At 41.6% G+C, this 20,986-nt stretch overlaps 1 protein-coding gene across 2 annotated transcripts in view; it reads right to left on the minus strand.

Moving 5' to 3' along the window:
• Window positions 1-20,986, minus strand: part of LOC310734614 (myosin phosphatase Rho interacting protein) — a 43,318-nt gene that overhangs the window by 14,789 nt on the left and 7,543 nt on the right. For both annotated transcript variants that reach the window (XM_083556886.1, XM_083556887.1), the window contains exons 2-14: window positions 19,657-19,734; window positions 18,939-19,004; window positions 12,441-12,592; window positions 12,274-12,358; window positions 12,008-12,182; window positions 10,876-11,203; window positions 8,367-8,496; window positions 7,815-7,916; window positions 4,934-4,990; window positions 3,546-3,614; window positions 3,274-3,363; window positions 2,092-2,201; window positions 802-1,348 (exon numbers count right to left, since the gene is read on the minus strand). In XM_083556886.1, the coding sequence (XP_083413012.1) occupies window positions 802-1,348; window positions 2,092-2,201; window positions 3,274-3,363; window positions 3,546-3,614; window positions 4,934-4,990; window positions 7,815-7,916; window positions 8,367-8,496; window positions 10,876-11,203; window positions 12,008-12,182; window positions 12,274-12,358; window positions 12,441-12,592; window positions 18,939-19,004; window positions 19,657-19,734 (1,989 nt within the window). The remainder of the gene's footprint in view (window positions 1-801; window positions 1,349-2,091; window positions 2,202-3,273; window positions 3,364-3,545; window positions 3,615-4,933; window positions 4,991-7,814; window positions 7,917-8,366; window positions 8,497-10,875; window positions 11,204-12,007; window positions 12,183-12,273; window positions 12,359-12,440; window positions 12,593-18,938; window positions 19,005-19,656; window positions 19,735-20,986) is intronic.

The following is a 20,986-nucleotide window of genomic DNA, read 5'->3' on the forward strand; positions in this document are numbered from 1 at the left end:
CCTGCCTGCACACTTTTCTTTACTTCTCTAACACTCTCTCCATTACTTTGCACCTCCACCTTCTCCAACTCTTTTCCCTGCAACCGCACCCCTCCACTGCCTCCTCTCATTCACACACATTTACTTTGTCTTACTCCTACTGACTTTCATTCCACTTCTCTCCAGCATGTACCTTCACCTCTCCAGGCTCCTCTCAACCTGCTCCCTACTCTCACCACAAATAACAATATCATCTGCAAACATCATAGTCCACGGAGACTCCTGTCTGACCTCGTCCTTCAACCTGTCCATCACACTGCAAACAGGAAAGGGCTCAGAGCCGATCCTTGATGCAGCCCAACCTTCACCTCGAACCAGTCTGTCGTTCCTACTGCACACTTTATTGCTGTCACACTGTCCTCATACATGTCCTGCACCACCCTCACATACTTCTCTGACACACCAGACTTCCTCATACAATACCACAACTCCTCCAGTTCCAGAATGACAATGTTCCTGTGCACAAAGCCAGCTCCATGAAGATACGGTTTATACGAGTTGGAGGGCGTGGTACAAAGTGGAATGCTATAGAGCTCTGACCTCAACCCCAATGACAATTGGGACCTAAATGTGGAATAAGATGTTCAGAAAGCACATCATATAGTTGGGGTCTAAATTTATCAAATATGAATCCAGATATTAAATGCCACTATACACTTTCAAAACACATTATGTATAATTATAAGTAAAAAAAAATTAATTTGAGGTTTAATTGTTATATTGCGCTGTAATATTTTCAAATTGTAAAAGGTGAAGACACACCCCCTTTTTGTAGCTCTCCAGTAGTTTTTCGAGCTCAGACGTCTCTCTGCTCCTCAGTGGCGTAGACAACGGTATTCTCCTTTCCTCTCTGATCGGGGTTTTCTCCACCTGCTGCCAGCGCTGCTCGATCTCCTCCTCCACCTTCTGTTGACGCTCAGGCGATGGCGGACAGACGCTTCCTGCAATTGCGTGCACGCTCTCAGAGTCGATCCCGCTAGCGTCGGGAGAAGGCTCGAAGGTCAAGCTTCCCGTCACGCACTCGTACCTCCTCCGCCTCTCCTCCCTCCTCTTGCTGCGCTCGGCGTCGCTCAGCTGCGCCTGGAAAGCGTCGGCTTCGTGGGCTCGCTGCTGAGCCAAGGCCTGGGCGATCGGTCTGAACTCGGCCCAGTCGAAGGTTTTGGAGCGTCCTTCGCGCCGGCGCTCACGTGCCCGGCTCTTTCTCGGCTCGCGCTCCGCAGACGAGGCCTCGGACGATGCCGAGTCCTGAGTGACGTCGGGTCGCGTGAGGCTCTCCAAAGCGCTGAAGGAGCCGTGTTCATCTGTCAGGCTGGAATACACAGAATTTCAGCTTGTGGAATTGAATCTCATTAGGTTTATATGAATAAAACAATTCAGACACAAATACACAAAATTATACAGTGACCAGACTTCACTCCCCACACGGCAGTTTCAAACTCCCTCAAATCCTTACACTTCTACGCCGCTTCTAACGTGGACTTTGAGGATAAAATGTTTATCGTATCGGACCTGCTAACAGGTGCCACGATGAAGCGATAAACAGTATCATTCACCTGTCAAAATGTTAGGATGTCAATGTTATGCCTGAACTGCGTACAGTGATACCCTCTAAATCCTCTCTACATACAGAGCACCATTATATGCAATGAAATATTGCCTAGTTCTGTTTTTGTTATGCCAAGTTCTGCTGTATCACTTGACCTAAAATCTGTACTACACTTCCTGTTACAATCTCTCAGACATTCACTGCATGCCGATTCAGGAAGCCCATTATTCATCATGAAAAAAAGTGTTTATTCGCCCCAATCCAACTGGATTTTCTAATGTAGTTATCAATGAGTATCACAGTATTTGTGAGAGAAATAAATTGTATTTTTTAGCTCTTCTAAAAGAAACATCCCACAGTGTTTTTTTGTACAAATGTCAGGACCCACTAGAGGGCAAAAACGAACAGTGGCGTGCAAAAATAAATAAATAAATAAAAACAAACCACAGAACAACTCTGAAAGAAAGGCGACTACATTTCCATCAATGTGTGTAACAGATCCTGACCTCGCAACATCAGGCGCTGTGGAGGGTCGGACATTTTTCATTACAGCCTGGATCCAGTTGCGGCGTATTCCTGCTGTCATGGCAGAGAGGGTGTGCACTCCCTCCTGGGTCTAAACAAAACAAACAAACCAAAAGCAAAAAAAAAAAAAAGATAAAGAAATACATTAAAAACATATATAAGACTGGTGTGTTCCACAGAATCCCAGAACAAATGACTTGAAAGGTATTTGAGGAAAAAAAGAAATGTATAAAAGCCTATTTATATATAATGTATTAATCTGTGTATCATTTAAGACATTATTTAATTTATAAAAAGCATACACACACACCTATAAACATATAAAAAAATACGGGAATTAACAAGAATTAATGGGAATAAACTGTGAATTCACAAAATTGCAGCTAAGCCTATATAAGGGAACTTAAATGTAGTTCTTGCAGGATAATTTCGGATAAAAACAACCAGATTTAATGCAATTTCTGTTGAATTTCTACCCTGCACACTCAACAATCACATTACACAGGAATACTGAAGCCACAGTTCTGTATTTGAGTCTGAAGATTACATCCATTCAAATAAATTTTAACATCACTTTGGTAAATATATTTTATCTACAGTAGTACATTTTAACTAGCAAATACCAAAATGTGTTTATACAGTTGCAAGCCAGCTGGTAAATCAGATAAGCTGAATGTAAGCTATCACTATTTCACTGACAATTTATGAGACACTTGAGCTCAAGCTGATGCTGTTTCTTCTACCTGCTTGCCAGTTTTCTGTTATCATACAGAACTACTGTACTGGTCAAAAGTAAACGTTACTATTAATGTTTTGGATAGATCTGCATTTATTTGATCAGAAATACAAAACAAAACTGTAATATTGGTTACAGTCAGGTCAAAAATATTTTTTCAATCTGTATTAGTGTACATCTATGTCAGGTAATGACCAAACATGTTTATATTTGTTTGTATATAATACAGTTTATAAAATCATAATTTGCTCAAACATTACCGTAAATTCCCATAAATTCCTGGTAAGTTTCCCTCTTGGATTATTTACAAAACTCCCCAGATGAAGGTCCCATGGTAAGTTTCCGGAAATGTTCCACCCCTTTGCAACCCGAGATCCAAATGTATAATAGTACTGTTGAACCGGGTTACACTCGTGAATATACTTACATGAATTTGAAAGCCGTAATTGCGTTGAGCTTGATACTCTGTAACATTAGAACACGTGCTGAGGTCAATTTCACCATCAAGATCTGATGCCTGAGAAGATAAAAGATGAAGAGAACATGACTGGAACGAGCCGCAACACACACGAGTCATGTGAGTAAAAAGATGCTACACGTTCCATTGTGTCGTACACGCTAGGAACATTAGTTCTTTAATAGTTAATAGTTTGTGCAGTCCTTTTACATAAAACTGCAGGGAAACCAAAGAAAAAATACCTCCTCAGCAATCGAATCCTTATAATAGCGCAGGCTGTGGTCAGTCAGTACGAACCAATACTTCTTCCACTGAAAAATAGAGAGGGGGGGGGGGGTGTACATGAAAAACCTCTCTTGGCTTTGGGTACATAAACACTTAGGAAGACATTTAGCCTGCTTTTAAAGCTTATAAAAAAAAGAGCTGAGGGATGGTAGCCTTTAAACTTTAACCCATTGAAGCAAGACTATCAAAGTGTAGCCGTGCCCTTTCCGAGCTCCGGTCAGCCCTTTGAGAGGGAGGCGGCGGTCATTTCTCACAACTTTGATAAATGTGCCGTGGTCAGATGATGAAGAAATTCATAAAAAATTTTATTACACATCAAAACCTTAAGTCTTAAACTACACCTAGACTATAGAAACAAAACTTTATAGACAACCGACCAGATACGGTATAACGGTATAATAAGCGCCACTCTTCTGGGAAGATGTTCCACTAGATTTTGGAGATTTGAGCTCATTCGGCTAAAAAGGGTGTTAGTAAAGTCAGGTGCTGATGTAGGGTGAGGTGAGGAGGCCTGGGGTGCAGTCAGCGCTCCAATCCATTCCAATACGGTTGAGTCTAGAGCTCTAAAGCAAACATTGTAAAGCATATCCTTATGGAGCTCGATTTAGGCACAGGAGCTTGGTGCTTTGCTGCAAACAGGTTTGGGTCTCATAGTTCAAGTGAAGGGAAATGATCCAAAGACGTCCTATAAAATTGTGTGCTTCCAGATTTGAGATAACAATTTGAGGAAAAAATTTATAAATAAACAAAATAACATGGCTGAAAGAAAATCAGGTGTCCCAATACTTTTGTGTGTTACAAACAGTGTATTTCTGAGAAAGGAAGGAGTCTAACCTAAGCCAGGATGTGCTTGCACATGTTTAATGACCACTGCTTGTTTTACTGGTTTGGCAGGAGGTAAAAATGTTGCATAAATTCAAGTTTTTGGTATATAAATATATAACAGACCTTCGGTCCAACCTCAAACTTAAGCCTTGCCGACTCTCAAACATGAGCGTAATGTTAAAATTGTAAAAAAAATATATATATATATACTCAAACATAAACATGATAACCTGGCTTAGAAAATGCATAAGGGTGTTTTCAGAAGCCTTGTGGATGAACTTGGATGAAAAGCCACGCAGCAGGTTGTCAACCTTAAAATGCAAATTCGCACTGAATTGTTTATGAATAATGAATAAAAAATAAAAAAAGGGAAAAAAAGGAAAGAAAAAACCACACACACACACACACACACACACACACACACACACACACACACACACACACTTTTCACTGTTCTTGTGTTTTTGGACTCTAGAACCATGCATACTTTTAACTTAACAATATATAACAGGCCACCTACCTGGCCTTGCTCGTCAAGTTTCACCATCCAGCCTTTCTTGAAATTCAGCAAGTCGGGCTGTAAGCAGAAAAGGAAAAGAGCACCAGTTATCGAACCTCAATTAAACACACCTAGAAAGTGCGGTTTGCGGTTTTCTTCCGTGAGGTTGCGTGCACTAAAAGCGCATGAAGACACTTTCGTTCTACAAACCCTCGATTATTTTCCACTGACTGAAGCAGAGGTCAAAAAGAAAGCCATTACTAATACAGGCATTGCCACAGTAAGAACTAGGGGTGCAATAGATCGCAGTTGGCCTGTGATCAGTACAGAACAAACCCCACGGTTCCTAATCTGAAACAAACCCAGGGTTCTTAATCTAAAACAAGCCCTACAGTTCATTAATCTAAAACATTCTTAATCCGAAAACCATAATGTGATCCGAACCGTGGGTTGTGTGGTCCGTTGCACTGGCAGTGAGAACCAAGATAAACACAAATAGTGTTCTGGCCCTGGGTTCTTTTACACTCTCTCCCAATAGATAAGTGCACCGTGGTCAGAAAAGCTTGTAAAAGTACACAAACACTTAAATTAACACTCATACAAATAAACATATGCACACACATGGTTAAAGACAGTCAACAGTCAGACTGTCTCACTCACTCACTCACTCACACACACACACACACACACACACACACACACACACACACACACACACACACACACACACACACACACACACACACACACACAAGACGAAGCCAAACAGAACAGAATGGAATGTGTGTTTGAATGCAGGGAGGATATAGAGATGACCTGGGTATGAGAAGGGAGGATGCTACACCCACTGCACGCGCGCACACACGCGCACGCACACACACACACACACACACACACACACACGAACGAGGATTAGGGTATCTGTGTTCTCACAAAAAAAAAAGAAAAAAAAAAAGATGCCACACAGAAAACAAGTTGGAAATCAGGATTAGTCTTGGCACATACTAATGAGATGATTTAGCAGTGAAAGCTTACGGAGCCTAACAAAACAGGGATCCTACACATTTTTTTTGATGGAGATTCAAAGCACTTTTGTACGTCGCTCTGGATGAGGGCGTCTGCTAAATGGCTAGAAATTTCTAAATTCCACACTTTTCCAGACTCAAAAATGGAGACGTATATAAAGTTTTTTAAAACCCTAGTTAACATCGGAAACAATGAATTACAATTACAACTAAATCACGTGTTCGCTTGCAACCTCTGATGTACGCCAGAGTCAGAATCTCTGTATTGCCAAATAATATCTGGAAAGGCTGAAGCTACTGAAGCGCATGCAAATGAACAAAAAACGTGTTCGGTGCACAGCATTTTATTAAAACTGCGATTCAAAAACAGTGCAATGTTAATCATTTATTAGTGTCGTTTTTAAAACTGTAAACCTTCAATCGCAAAACAGCTCTCGAATATTTTAGTAATCGACTTTTCTAACGATTGTTCCACCGAATAATCGGATAATAAGTACTTGTACATTTAACATTACTAAATGTACGAGAGAAAATAAGACGGGTCGCTTAAAATGAACAAATTTAAAAATTTGGGGAAAATCTAAATTCTTATTGCTGAAATTGCATACAAGAATAGCTGTAAAAACTACAGCCATTTAAAGCATTTAATTGCCACAAATATATAAATAAGTACAGAAAATATATAAGTCTATTTCAAACGACTTTGAAAAGGGTAAACGCACTATACTGTGTTTTCTTCACATGTATTTATTCTGAAATTATCCCAAACTTTGGAAACATTCCGATGTTTTCTTTGGCCTGAATCTTCTCCTCACCCCTCGTGGTTTTCTCCCCGTTCCTCTATTTTTCATTCTGTACAGTCTTCTGTGTTGTATGGAACCCCGTTTCTGACACATTTATACAAATATTTTTTTTTGTATTTAAAAAAGGGAAAAAAAAATAAAAAAATAAAAAAAAGACTCTGGCGGTTGCGACGTCATTTCTCGCAAAAATCCATCATTTCCGGTGCATCCACCTGTAACCATGTTGTGGGCCTGAAGTTTAAAGCTGTTGGTGTATAAACGAGGCTCCTCTGCTTCATCTGTCTTGTTCCGTCTCCACAGAGGGGGTTGACGCCCACTCGGCCAAAAAATAAATAAATACACAATTGCGAGAAAAAAGTCTGAAGTTGATACATTTGAAAACAGCGTTTTCGCGTCCCAGAGTGGACTGTGGAAAGGAAAGCTTTTACAAAAACATTGTCATTGCTGCAACGTTTCACGAAGCTGAAAAGTAAATAAACAGCGAGCGGAAATGACGTGGACGAGCAACTTTTGAAAAACAACTGAAGATGAATGTGTGGACGCAGAATTTTTAGGCGGGGGAAAAAAAAAAAAATAAATAAAAAAAACGCAGTTGTCAAATGTATCCGAATTAGTGTCATGTAGCCTTTGTTTTATATAAAAAAAAATTTATAAAATACTTTTGTTTATATAGATTCTTAATTTTAGATTTTAGAAAAGCGAGTAGGGCAATAGAAAAAAACCCATGCGGTCTTACAGAATCTAGAACTAAGCATGTCAACGCCAAAACAAAGAGCACTTCTATCAGATGGAACGTCCGTGCCGAAATCCTGCTGTTCCCCCTGCGCTGACTTCTCTTCGCTCTGTCCCTGTATGTGAAACATTCCAAAGCAGCTGTTTGTTGTTTTGCAAGAAAACGGGCTTCGTCTCTCAGAATGTCTCGTTGACCTTCAAACTTTCGGAAAACAACAAAAGCCTTGTGATGGCGTTCTTTCCAAATCCACTGACTTCACACCCTTGGGTGAGAGCGTTCTCTCTTATCGAAAAGCCGTGCCGACACAGAAGGAGGGGGTGGCGATTGGGACGAGTACTCACTGTCATGACTGACTCCGTTGTCCTGCGGTCCAACGACTTGGCTCGTCTCAGCGGAGGAAGAGTGGAGTGGTGGAAGTCCAGACCGTGGTCAAACTTCTGCTCCTACAGGACAGAGAATGGACATAAAAACCTCGTAAGGATCCTATAACGTCTGATTGTTTTCAATATCAAAAATCAACGATCCTCTCGATAACTCTGAGCTGGGGTCCAGGAAGCAGGACACTGCAAACTAACAAAAGCTAAGTGAAAGCTCTGGGCTTTGACCAAACAGCCCTTATTTCCAGGAGAAAACGATCACAGGAGCCTGTTCCGTTATCACGATCGCCATCTTTCCTGAGTAAACGCCACGCTTGAATTGAACAGCTTTAAAATACCACGAAGCGGAACGTATCCTGGCTCAGCACAAACGCCCCAGGTTTTGACGTCTAGAATGTCGGTGTGAAATGTTACTTGCCATGGCTTGCAAGATACAAAGAATATTGGTGGAAAATATACGATGAACAGCAGATGAACAGAATGCTTCTGTCCTGACCTTCTGTGAAAACACTGTACCTGTCTGTTGAAGCGTCTCATTTCACTGCGACCCTGACGGGCCTCGCTGCGCGGCGTCTCCTCCACCTCCATCCTCTCGGCGTTCTCCAGGTCCAGCGCCTTGAGCTTCTCGATCACGTTCGAGCGCCCGCTGAGAACACACACGACGGGTAGAACGTTTGTGAAATCGTGTGGAATCCACTTAACATGTACTCAATGTGCTAGAAACGGGAATGACCACCATCTTCTATGTGGAAAGATGATTATTATGAACGAGCTACAAATAAATTAGATATATCTAAAATTATTTCAACCCAATCTGGAAAAAAAAAAAAAAGAAAAAGAAAAAAAAAGAAAGTGCTTGGTGTTGACTTTGGAACAACAACAAAAAAAGATTGCCGTCCTGACTTTAAAGAGAGGAATTTGGTTTTCATAGCAGCCGGGTGGAAATATTAAATGGGTCGTTTTAAATTTTGCCCTTATTTGGGGAAGACACGGCACCGAAGGCCCTCCTTAAAAGGCAGCGAACGAGCTGGTAAGTGAGCTATTCATGTCACATGACTGCTCTCAGCCTCATTGGCTGCTGGGTATAAAGTGGCACGGTTCCCATAAACCCAAATTAGCCTAAAAACCCAAATGGATCCATTTCTCTCCATTAGGCAGGTTCAGAGTGTTCGAGCTCTCTTGCCACTGCGAATAGTTTTCATGAGAAGAGAAACGGGAGGCCGGCTCGGACCACAGAGAGGCACGTCAGCATCTTTGTTTAAAATGCTTCGCTTTGGGGCTTTTGACCTTGGAGCTGTGGGAGAGGAGAATCCCAGAAACATGAGCCCCATTCAAAAGTTGTTGAAGCACAAATGGGTTTATGTCCAACATGAACAAAATAAAAAAAATGGCAAAATTAAAAAAATGGCACGCTTTCTATTCAATCCGTTTTATGAACGGGGTTATTTAAGGTATGTTAATAGAAGACAGTTCCATACTTTCTGATCTTTTGCACAGTGCGTGCTTTATAGGTTACATAGTATGTGCCAAACAGTATCATGGGTTTTGCATGGTGAACCAAAAAAACATACTTTGGGTCCATATTAGTCAAACAAATCACACAGTGTGCAAAAGGGCAGCGTATCTTTACTTTTCATTATTTATTGTAAATCAGATTAGGATTATAATGAGTGTGCGTGTGTGTGTGTGTGTGTGTTTTCTCAGATTTTTCAGGCATGAAACAAATCCCAAGTACTAAAATAAACAATTATTGAAGGTAAATGAGGGTTTCCGCAGGTTTCACCAAGTCAAATTTAAGACATTTTAAGACATTTTTAGACCATTAAGAATGAAATTTAAAACCCATATCAGGACATCACAAACATACACAAATACGCTGTTTGCAAACGGCCTTAACTGAGCCCTAAAATTCATTGTTTTCATGCAGAGTATCGCTAAACTTGCACTTCCACACAGCTGAAAAATGTCATTCGTTTTGCGTCTGTGGTACAATCCGAGCACCAATAACAGAAAGCTGATTGGCTGTTGCATGTGGGTCTCATTTGAAGTCATAATACAGCGAATTATATTTGAAACAAAAACGTTCTAATGTGCTGCAGGAGCATTTCAATGAGCGTTTAAAGGAAGCGCTACATGGGAAAATTACGAACTGTTTATAATTATTTAAGGCCTAGAAGAGCTCATTTTAAGACTTTTTAATACCTAAAATGTAGATATTTATATTATAGTCTTTTTAAGACCCCACAGAAACCCTGTTCTGGTAAATGTTAAAAAATATACACTAGAATTTCCTGATGTGGGAAAGGTTGCATTTTAAAAATCTCTCTCAGGCACATTAGATTAAAAATCCTGCCAAATGATTCGACATCTGGTGGAGCCCAAATATGAAACTTGAGCTGTGGTCAAAGAACTGCAACATTTTTACTAATTATTATTTATAATTGCTCGGTTTTTCCCAGTCTTTCAGTTTAAATATAGTGTTCAGGTTTAGGCCACACCTAGTTAAATCTGAATACAGATCCTGATTACTCAAACACTAAACAAACATTCTGAATAACAGCATTGCGTTACACCTCTAGTGCACACATGTACTAGATGAACAAACGTGATGGGACACCTGCCCAATGGAATGGTTCTTCTCTGATCTGGGAAATAACAAACATGTTCCAGCATGACAATTCCCAAATCCATGGGTTGGAGAGAAAGATCTCAAGTGGCCTGCTACAAAGATCTGATCTCAACCCTATTAAAGAAATTGGGAACATTGACTGCACATCAGGCCTCATCAGTACCTGACTTTACTACCCCCCTTGTGGCTGAATGAGCACAAATCTCTACAACCTCACTCAAAAATCTAGTGGAACATCTTCTCAGAAGAGTGGAGGTTATTTTAACAAGAAATGGAGATTTTCAAAAAGCACATCTTAGGACCTGGAGTCCATAGTGAACGATGTTTGTTCAAATATCTATTTCAGAATGGCTGATCCAGAGGTTAGATCCAGCTGCAGAGGTTTCCCTGGCTCACCTCCTCTCTGGGCTGAGTACAGCATCTCTGTCCGGTCTCTCCCTGCGTTTCTCAGGCTTGGTGCGTCCTCGAAGCGCCACGTGGCTGTCTGTGCTGGCGTCCGAGTCCAGGGAGCTGATGGAGCCGCTGATGTGCGAGCCGTTAGACAGCAGACTGCTCCCTGAGGGGAATGGTTCACTGTGGGCGGGCGATGGGCACCGGGGAACACCACCCAGCAAGCCTGCGGTCGGGGAAACCAGGTCCTGCGGGGGCTGGGACATACACGGGGAAAAGGAAAACGCGCTCCGGTCCACCTCATCGCCATTGACAGAGCCCAGGTCTGCTTCTTCTGCAGAAGAAAGAACGTGAGACATGAAAAGGACTTTACATTCATTTTCAGCAGTTACATCACTGTTGTCTTTAGTCTTATTTTAGATTAATCTTTCCATGGAATATAACCAGAGCGTAGAGTCGTTCGTGTGTGTGTGTGTGTGTGTGTGTGTGTGTGTGTGTGTGTGTGTGTGTGTGTGTGTTCGCTCGCCTGTTTGTTCTACGAGGGCATGAGCAAACAATCACGTGTATGCAGATCAAGCAGGGTGGGAAATGTTCAGGATCAGGGACGTTCATGGTCCCATCACCTGCTATAGACAGTGTCTTCCTTCCTGCGTTCCCTGCTCAAGCTGACTTTTGCTAAACAATTATACATGTATTCAGGTAAATAAGCCTTGTTTATTAAATTATACAAGATTACTGACCCAGTCGATAAGACATCACAATTTGGCCCGTGTCAAACTCGCCTTACGTTTTCCCATTTTTCCTGCTTCTAGCATGTCAACATTTCTCAAGGTTCCTGCAGCTTTCAAAAGTCAAATTTAAGACTTTTTAGACCTTTTTGGGACCATTAAGAATGAAATGCAAGACCTAAATCATGACATCATCATAAAACATCAGTTTTATGCCTGTTGTACAATCTGAAAGAGATTTGCACCAATAACAGCAAGCTGATTGGATGTTGCATGTTGGGTCTCATTTGTAGTCAAAATACAGCGAATTAGATTTGGGGAAAGTTATGCCTAGTCGGTGTATTATAAATTTTATGGGATGGAAACCAGCGGAGTTATACTTCTATAAGAACGTCGGGATTCCCGAATACCTGCAGGAGTGAGCAGTGAGCCCTGGGGCGTCATATCTGGTGAGGACCATGCCTGCGACGCCTCGGCTTCTCTGCTCTGCAGCTCCTCCTGCCATATGATGGAGCTGGAGTCTGGAACTTTCTCCGCCTCTGGGATTCCCGAGCCAGTCACAGCTACTTTGGCCGGACCGGGCTCCTGAGGGAAAGACAAATTTTCCTCAGCACTGTGGATAGGAACGCTGCTTTCACTCACATAGACCCCCGTTCTGAATGAAGCTCTCACACACCTGAGACGTTGTTGGCTCTACCTTGCGCTTCTTCTTTTGATTTTGCTTGTTGGTCCTTGGATAAACAACCAGCTGCTCGCTCCAACTGGTGGGAAAAAAAATAACGTTCATCAGAAAACCTGCAAATGCTGCAACACCTGGAGAATATAAGCAGCGCAGACACGCACCCGTTAATCAGTTCCTTGTTGTCCCCCCGGATGTAGTATTCCTGTTCAGGCGTGATGATACACAGTGCGTTCTTCTGGCCAGTCTTCGGTTCGGCATCAATCACATCCGTGCACAGGTTCATGTTGACGGTGCCTTGCGGTAGTGTGCTTGGCTGTGAGGGGAAGCAGATGGAAAATGTCATTTTTCCCCCCTCAGTCTAGCTCACAAAGGAAGTACATGTCAGTGTTTTTGCCAAACAAACATTTAATTGGGGGGACGTCACCATAATCAAATTCCAAGGCAGTATTGAAGCAGTCCTACACTATGCAGACAAAAGGTTTGTGGACACTTAACCATAATTATTAATAACTGCTTTTCGAACACGACATTCCACATTTAATCCACGTTCCTCGTTATAATAACGTTCACTCTTCTAAGAAGTTGTTCCACTAGAGTTATAGAGATTTGTGCTCATCCAGCCACAAGTGAATATTAGTGCACAAGTTACCAAAATGGTCGACATTTTCAGGGGTTGAGCTCGTTGAAGGTCTTTCTGATCTCAAGGGCAGAATTATGCGTTTGCTATTTGTTCTAACGTGCGGTCCATGATGAAATCGCAGCCGTGTGTTGTACGTGGTCAGAATAGTACCATTTAGCAAAATAAGTAACTTGTACACAGAGTCATTGTGCTGGAACAGGAGTCTCCTCGGGCAAGTGAAGGGAAAATATCATGCTACCAAAGCCGAAGACAATTGTGTCCCAATGCTTTTGTCCATATTTGTATTTATATATAAATATATAAAATAAATAAATAACTGTGCGTTTCATGTGCTTTAAAAGTTTTATTGCACACGGCTCCATCCTCGGGTGGCCAGAAAACAGCGAAGAAATAATAAAAGAATAAACAAGCACTGTGGAGTGTTAAAAACTACACTCTTACTAGTTACAATTAACAAAAATAGCATGGGGTATAAAGTATAATTCAAAGACATTGTTTACAATGAATGTGATTTTATGTGCAGTATGTGAAAAAGGATTCTAACTGTATTCATCCTAAAAAAAATAAAAAAATTTTGACAAAATATTACCACTTTACATTTCGCATTAAAGAAAAAAGCTGATCTCGGCATTATTATGGAACAGCACGTTATGAAACGCTATTGATATTGTGAAATTTGATCACTTCGGGTTGTGTGCTCAGTGTCCCGTGTTTGTTTGTTGCTCAAACACTGTAAAACAACCTATTGAGAGAAAAAAAAGGAAAAGAAATAATAATATAGCACTATGCAGATCATATACTCATCACGCTCTGTTATAATGCCGACTCAGGAAGCCTTTATCAGAGCGAGAGGCCAGGCCGGGGAATACTGGAAGCAGCAATGTACAGCCCTAATCTCGTGGTGTGGAAAAGGAATCTCAGCCAAATCCCGAGAAGGAGAATAATCAAACATGCTTAATCTTGTCCCTACAAGCAGCACAATGTACAGTGGTACACAAACCATGAATTTAAGTAAAGATGCACTCAGTAAAAGTGCTCCCTTTAAACTTTCACTTGAGTAAAAGGTGCAAAAGTGTTTGATTTATTATAATGTTTTAAAAAAATAACATTTTTGTCACGAGACTTTTTGCTTAATTAACTCCTCGATCAATTAATTGAATAATAATATTAAAGGGTCAAACACTGATTGATATCGATTAAAATTACCATTAGCCCAAAACCTTCTTTTCAACTGCTTCATAAAAATCGTGCAAATGCGGCCACGGGCTTTGTGGTGAGTTCCAGTCAGGAGTTTCTTCCATCATTTATACCTCTCTAAATTTCTGTTTCTGAACTGACGATGGACTGTATTTTCGTGATGAGTAGATGCCACTGAGCGCCGATCAAAACGAGTTAAAAACTGATTGGTGGCTTCCTGAGTGTTTGACCGGTTACGTTTTTTCACGCATACAGTGGGGGGGGGGGGGGGGGGTGAGTATTAAGTCAGCCACCAATTGTGCAAATTCTCCCACTTAAAAATATGAGAGGCCTGTCATTTTTATCATAGGTACACTTTAACTATGAGAGACAAAATGAGAAAAAAACCCAGAAAAAACACTTTTTTTTTTTTAAGAATTTATTTGCAAATTATGGTGGAAAATAAGTATTTGGTCAATAACAAAAGTTCATCTTAATACTTGTATATACACTTTGTTGGCAATGACCGAGATCAAACGTTTTCTGTAAGTCTCCACAAGGTTTTTACACACTGTTGCTGGTAGTTTGGACCATTCCTCCATGCAGATCTCCTCTAGAGCAGTGATGTTTTGGGGCTGTCTGATTTTCAACTCCCTTCAAAGATTTTCTATGGGGTTGAGATCTGGAGACTGGCTAAGCCACTTAAGGACCTTGAAATGCTTCTTATGAAGCCACTCCTTTATTGCCCGGGCGGTGTGTTTGGGATCATTGTCATGCTGAAAGACCCAGCCACGGTTCATCTTCAATGCCGTTGCTGATAGAAGGAGGTTTTCACTCAAAAAAATCTCACCATACATGGCCCTATTCATTCGTTCCTTTACACGGATCAGTCGTCCTGGTCCCTTTGCAGAAAAACAGCCCCAAAGCATGATGTTTCCACCCCCATGCTTCACAGTAGGTATGGTGTTCTTTGGATGCAACTCATCTTTCTTTCTCCTCCAAACACGACAAGTTGAGTTTTTACAAAAAAGTTCTTTTTTGGTTTCATCTGACCATATGACATTCTCCCAATCCTCTTCTGGATCATCCAAATGCTCTCTAGCAAACTTCAGACGGGCCCGGACATGTAATGGCTTAAGCGGGGGGGACACGTCTGGCACTGCAGGATTTGAGCCCCTGGCGGCGTAGTGTGTTACTGATGGTAGCCTTTGTTACTTTGGTCCCAGCTCTCTGCAGGTCATTCAAAACCCCGTGTGGTTCTGGGATTTTTGCTCACCGTTCTTGTGAGATCTTGCGTGGAGCCCCAGATCGAGGGAGATATTCAGTGATCTTGTATGTCTTCCATCTTCTAATAATTGCTCCCACAGTTGCTTCTTCACACCAAGCTGCTTACCTATTGCAGATTCAGTCTTCCCAGCCTGGTGCAGGTCTACAATTTTGTTTCTGGTGTCCTTTGACCGCTCTTTGGTCTTGGCCATAGTGGAATTTGGAGTCTGACTGTTTGAGGTTGTGGACAGGTGTCTTTGATACTGATAACGAGTTCAAACAGGTGCCATTAATACAGGTAACAAGTGGAGGACAGAGGAGCCTCTTAAAGAAGTTACAGATCTGTGAGAGCCAGAAATCTTGCTTTTTTTGTAGGTGACCAAATACTTATTTCCCACCATAATTTGCTAATAAATTCTTTAAAAATCAGACAATGTGATTTTCTGGATTTTTTTTCTTCTCATTTTGTCTCTTATAGTTGAAGTGTACCTATGATGAAAATTACAGGCCTCTCTCATCTTTTGGGAGAACTTGCACAATTGGTGGCTGACTAAATACATTTTGGCCCCGCTGTAAATAAAAAGGAACGACTGATTTTGCTAAATGTGGTTGTCATAAGTAATATATTTGACTAGTGAAGTTCAAGTAAAAGTCTCCTGAAATGGAAACACGTCAGCAAAGTACAGATACACGGAAAAGCTACTAAAGTACAGTAACGAATGGCGTTTATTTCGTTACTGTTCACCACTTGTGACCCACTTGTGCGTCCTGGACTTTCAACTGCTAAGAGGCTCGGCTTCATGGTGGCACATCTCACCGTTTCTGCCTGAGCTGTTATCAGCCATTTTGCGGCCCCTCGATGTAAACCAGGTGCTGGCTGTTTCCTAGCTCCTTTTATGGCCATTTTAAGTGGATCTCGCTTTATTAAAAGCCGACAGCGAATGTCGGCGACTGCCAAATATGGCGATTACAGCGTGTCACAGCTACACAACTGCAGCACTCGTTCTGTCTCAGACTGCTTCTGAGAGGATAAGAAAAAAAAACTGCGTAATGAGACACCGGGAGTTCACATGAGCCAGAAGTGCATAGTAAATAATAGCGCCATCGCTCAGAACAAAAGCACTGCGAGAACAGTTGACACAGACCGTAAGATCAACTATCCCGGACGATGAGCACGGAAAGAGCTCGTAGCCAACTGGTACGGTAATGTTTATGCCACACAATTGTCTGATCTTTGCACTTAATAGGTGGTGGAAAACTTTGTTGTTGTTTTTTTTTTTTTAGATAAGACAGGAGCAACAAATCAGTCTTGTAAAAGAAAAAGAAAAAAAGAGAAGGCACTAAAGAGTCTTATTATACAATCAGGGTAACAAATGGCTGAGTTTTTGGCAACACCACAAAGAGAGCGAGTCTTGCCAAGTCTGCCGTTCAAACGCTTTACGTTAGCGCCCCAAACCAAGGGGATCAAATTACATGCTTCTATTGTCTCGGCTTTGGGTGACTAGCTGATTATTTTTTAGAAGTAATATTATTGGGGACACACACACACAAACACACACACACACACATCCTTAATAACTACAGAGAAACATTTCCTTTGTTCGGAGTCGAATGAGACCATCGAGGAGAAGAAAAATGTAGACAAACTATCGAGAAGCATTGAGATTGTATTGCAGATGCACATTAGACAGCATGAATGTGTCTTGACTTGCAGTGCCTTTAATCAAACTGCAGAGTTGAAGGGTGAGAGACAACACCCCCTTCCTCCAAACACCCCCCCCACCCCCTCCCCCAACACCTACAACTTTTGAGGTTATACAATAAACTCTGGAAGCATTTAATGAACAGACCCGCCAGATTGCTGCATCCGAGCTGCTTTAAGAGCAGATGAGTGATGACCCTCAGCCCCTCTACCCCGTCTGTCATCTCCAGATGATTTGATTTAAGCTTTCTAAACACAGACTCTGGTTACAGAAATAGGTATTGCGGTTGCGCCGTTCGGTGGAATGAGAATCTCCGAGCATTTTTTGCATTTCCATGTGGTTTCAGGGGGCTAATGTTCTCAGAGAATGGTGACGTCACGATGGCCCTCTTCGCTGTTTCACCAAATAAGGGCATATCGGGGGGAACGCTTTTCTGAGCGCAGGCTTCGCGGTTCGAGCATCTCTTTCTCTCGCAGTCCTGCTCGTTTCGAAGAGCTCGGCGTCGAGCCTTGAAACGTGTGTAATGATTATCGTTCGTGATGCTGATCTCGGCAGACAGAGGAATAAGTTGTGGACAAAGGCTAATTATAAGTGGGGTCAGCAAAATAACCAACCTAAATCGTAGTTTCCACTTTTTTTTTTTTTTTTTTAACATGAAAACCAAATAAAAAGAAAAAAGAACAGGAAATGGGAATCTGTCCACATTTCCGAACAAATGTCACAAAATGCATTAGGATGAAGAGCTCATTTTATAGCAATTCCCTTTTTTGCTGCGATTATAACCTCCATGTTTCTGCAAAGGCTTTCTACTAGATGTTTGAGCGTGGCTTTGGGGAACTGTGATCCGTCAGACAAGGAGGCTCGAGATTTGGTCGGCGTTCCTATTAATGCCAAAGGAGTTCAATGGGGTTGTAATCAGACTAACGCATGTGGTCAGAATGGCACCAGTCAGCACCATTGATACCACCTCGCATTTATGGAGCTTGCTGTGTGCACTATTAGGGTGCAGGGACAAGTTTGAGCAAACAAGTTTGTGCTTTGAACGCAATAAAAAAAAAAAAACCCTCAAAAATGCCTTTGTTCGGTGTCCAAATACTTTTGCCTCTAATGTATAGATTTAAAAGCCAGAAAGAGAAAAACACATCCCTACTGTCTTCTGGTTTGCTCATGCAAGTCAGCACACTGTATTATTTCACATTAAACAATAGCAGCTCAGCCGGCTAAATCATTCTTACCCTAGTCAAATGAAAGTTTATTTTTGGAGCCACTTGAGATCGAAATTTCTCGACTTTATTTTTATTTTCGCCTTGTCCTCCCGACCAGCGCTTCCCTGACCTACTTCTCCAGCTTTTCCTGAGAGAGGGGGGGCATCTCGGCCCAGATGAATAGCAAGCGCAGACAATAGAACTGACAGAATCTTTAAACCTCTACAATTGAAGGAAAAGCGATACCACACTGAACTTGTTCCCGAGCGCACGCTCTCGACAGTTACGGCAACTACGTGACTCTGCTTCTCGTCTCACCGTGCTGATGCACAGCGCGTATTGAACTGGATCGAACTGAAACTCTGGCGATCTGAACAACTCAGGAGTGTTCAGAGCGTGTGGGCCTCACAGATTAAACACAAACTCTGTAATCTCTGTGCCTGATCAGGCAGCCGAGTTTCCCCTCATGACACACTGCAGCGAATTAAACCGGCTCGATCGCGCCACGGGGCCACTTCGCATCCGCTTCCCACTGCACTTCATCATTCACTTACTTGAATGAATAAGAGACATCACATGATGCCTTTATTCAGTGTATGACCTCAGCATGTTGTGGAGAGCAAGTGCCAGGAAAAAGAGAACGCTTTTATAAATAATAAGGGTGCTTACCGACTCGTCCAGAGCGAAGCGCAAGCAGCCGTGTTCGTAGAGCACGAAGAAGCGCCGCTGCCATTTCTGTACGGGGGAAAAAAACATTTCAGCGCTTTAGAACCATCGCAGAGGATTTGTCAAGGTTTCAACGAGTCAAATTTAAGACCTTTTAAGACCTCTTTAAGACCATTATGAAGGAAATTTAAGACCCATATCACAACACATGAATGACCCTAAACGAGGCCTAAATTACTTTCCTTTAAGCCGAGATCGCTAAACTTGCACTTCCCCACACCCGTAAAATAAAGGTTTATGTTTTTAAGTCTGTGGTACAGCCCATGAGAGATTCACACCAATAACAGTAAGCTGATTAGCTGTTGCTTGTTGGTCTCATTTGTAGTCGAAATACAGGGAATTATATTTGAAACGGCCGAAAGAAAGAATTAAAGTACCATGGAAACAAACAAAAACAAAACAACATTCTAAAGTGCTGCGGGAGCATTTTAATGAGCGTTATAGGAAGTGTTACATGGAAAATGGGAAAATTAAGACCCGTTTAAAATTTGGTTTAAGACATCGGACAGCAAATGTTTTTAAAAGCCTGAAATTCTGATTTGTAAAATGTGAGACTTTTTTTAGACCAAGACTCTGCAGGGACTCTGCTTTCTAATCATCTTCTGACTTTTAAAAGACGTAGCAAGAGCAAAGGGAGGACAGGAAACGGATCACTTCTTACCCGAGACCGCTGCATCGGATTGTCAAAATCCGTTCCCTCTGGAGCCAAACACAGCCAGCCTCCATAGATCGGTTTCGCCTGTAAAAGACAGGACAAGATATGAAACACCTAAACATTAACAAGATCAGAAGAGCGGCTTGAATAAACAAAAAATGGGATTTAATTCTTGCGCGTACGCAACTGACAAGTTCATACTGCCAAAGCGTTTATCACTGCATCTGCACCACTTTCCAGGTGCCATTGCACCGGATTGCAAAAGAACTTGTGCGAACAGCAAATCTTTAAATAAACAGGGTTTCTGCAGGTTTCATGAAGACCATTAAGAATGAAATTTCAAACCAATATCACAACAAAGACACGTACAAATACGTTGTCAGGTTGAAATACACGATGAACCTCAGCTTTGCAAAAAAAATAAAAATATCGGAGTCATAACTGCTTTGACTTTGTAGTAGAGGTCTACATGGCACTAATTTGCACAACCCACAGAAATATTTGCAGTACTATATTGTTTATATTAACAATATCTATCCATCCATCCATCTACAACACAAAAACATAACATATTATGCTGTAAATCAACAGTGTGATCAGGGTCACATCCAGAAACTACTACTATGGTATTTAGATTGTTTTTGTTCACCTGCTAAACCAGTGTACCTAAGGCACTATGATCACAAGAACCTGCAAACCATTTCAAATATGGACAAACATTTGTGGACACCTGGCCATAATATTAGTATGTGCATTTTGAACTTCCCATTGCGCATTTTGTCCGCTCTTATAATAGTCTCCGCTCTTCTTGGAAGATGTTCCACTAGATTTCGGAGTGTGTTTGTGGAGATCTGTGCTCATTCATCCACAAAGGTGTTAGTAAAGTCAGGTACTGATGTACCTGGGGTTCAGACAGCGTTTAAAATTATTCCAAAAGGTGTAAGGTTGAGGACAGAGCTCTATAGCAGGCCACTCAAGATCTTCCAATACAACCCATGTAAAGCATATCTTCACAGGTCTGGATTTGTGCTCAGGGGCATTGTGATGCTGGAACAGGTTTGGGTCTCCTAGTTCGAGTGAAGGGGAAAAAGCCATGCTACCAAATCCAATTGTGTGCCTCCAGCTTTGTGGTAACAGCCTGGGAAAGAACCACATATGGCTGGAAAAATAAAGTGTCCTAATACAATGCAATGTCCTTTGCACCATGTTTGTGTCTATGTAATACCAAATAAGTTTATTGAGCAAATTAAAACAAATACAGTCCTTCTGAAGGGGGAGGGGGTTGAAAAAGATCGCATCATGCGCTTGTGTGTGGACAACGCAATTTAAAACATTC

Source organism: Silurus aristotelis (genome assembly GCF_946808225.1).
Source record: "Silurus aristotelis genome assembly, chromosome: 12".
Taxonomy (NCBI): Eukaryota; Metazoa; Chordata; class Actinopteri; order Siluriformes; family Siluridae; genus Silurus; species Silurus aristotelis.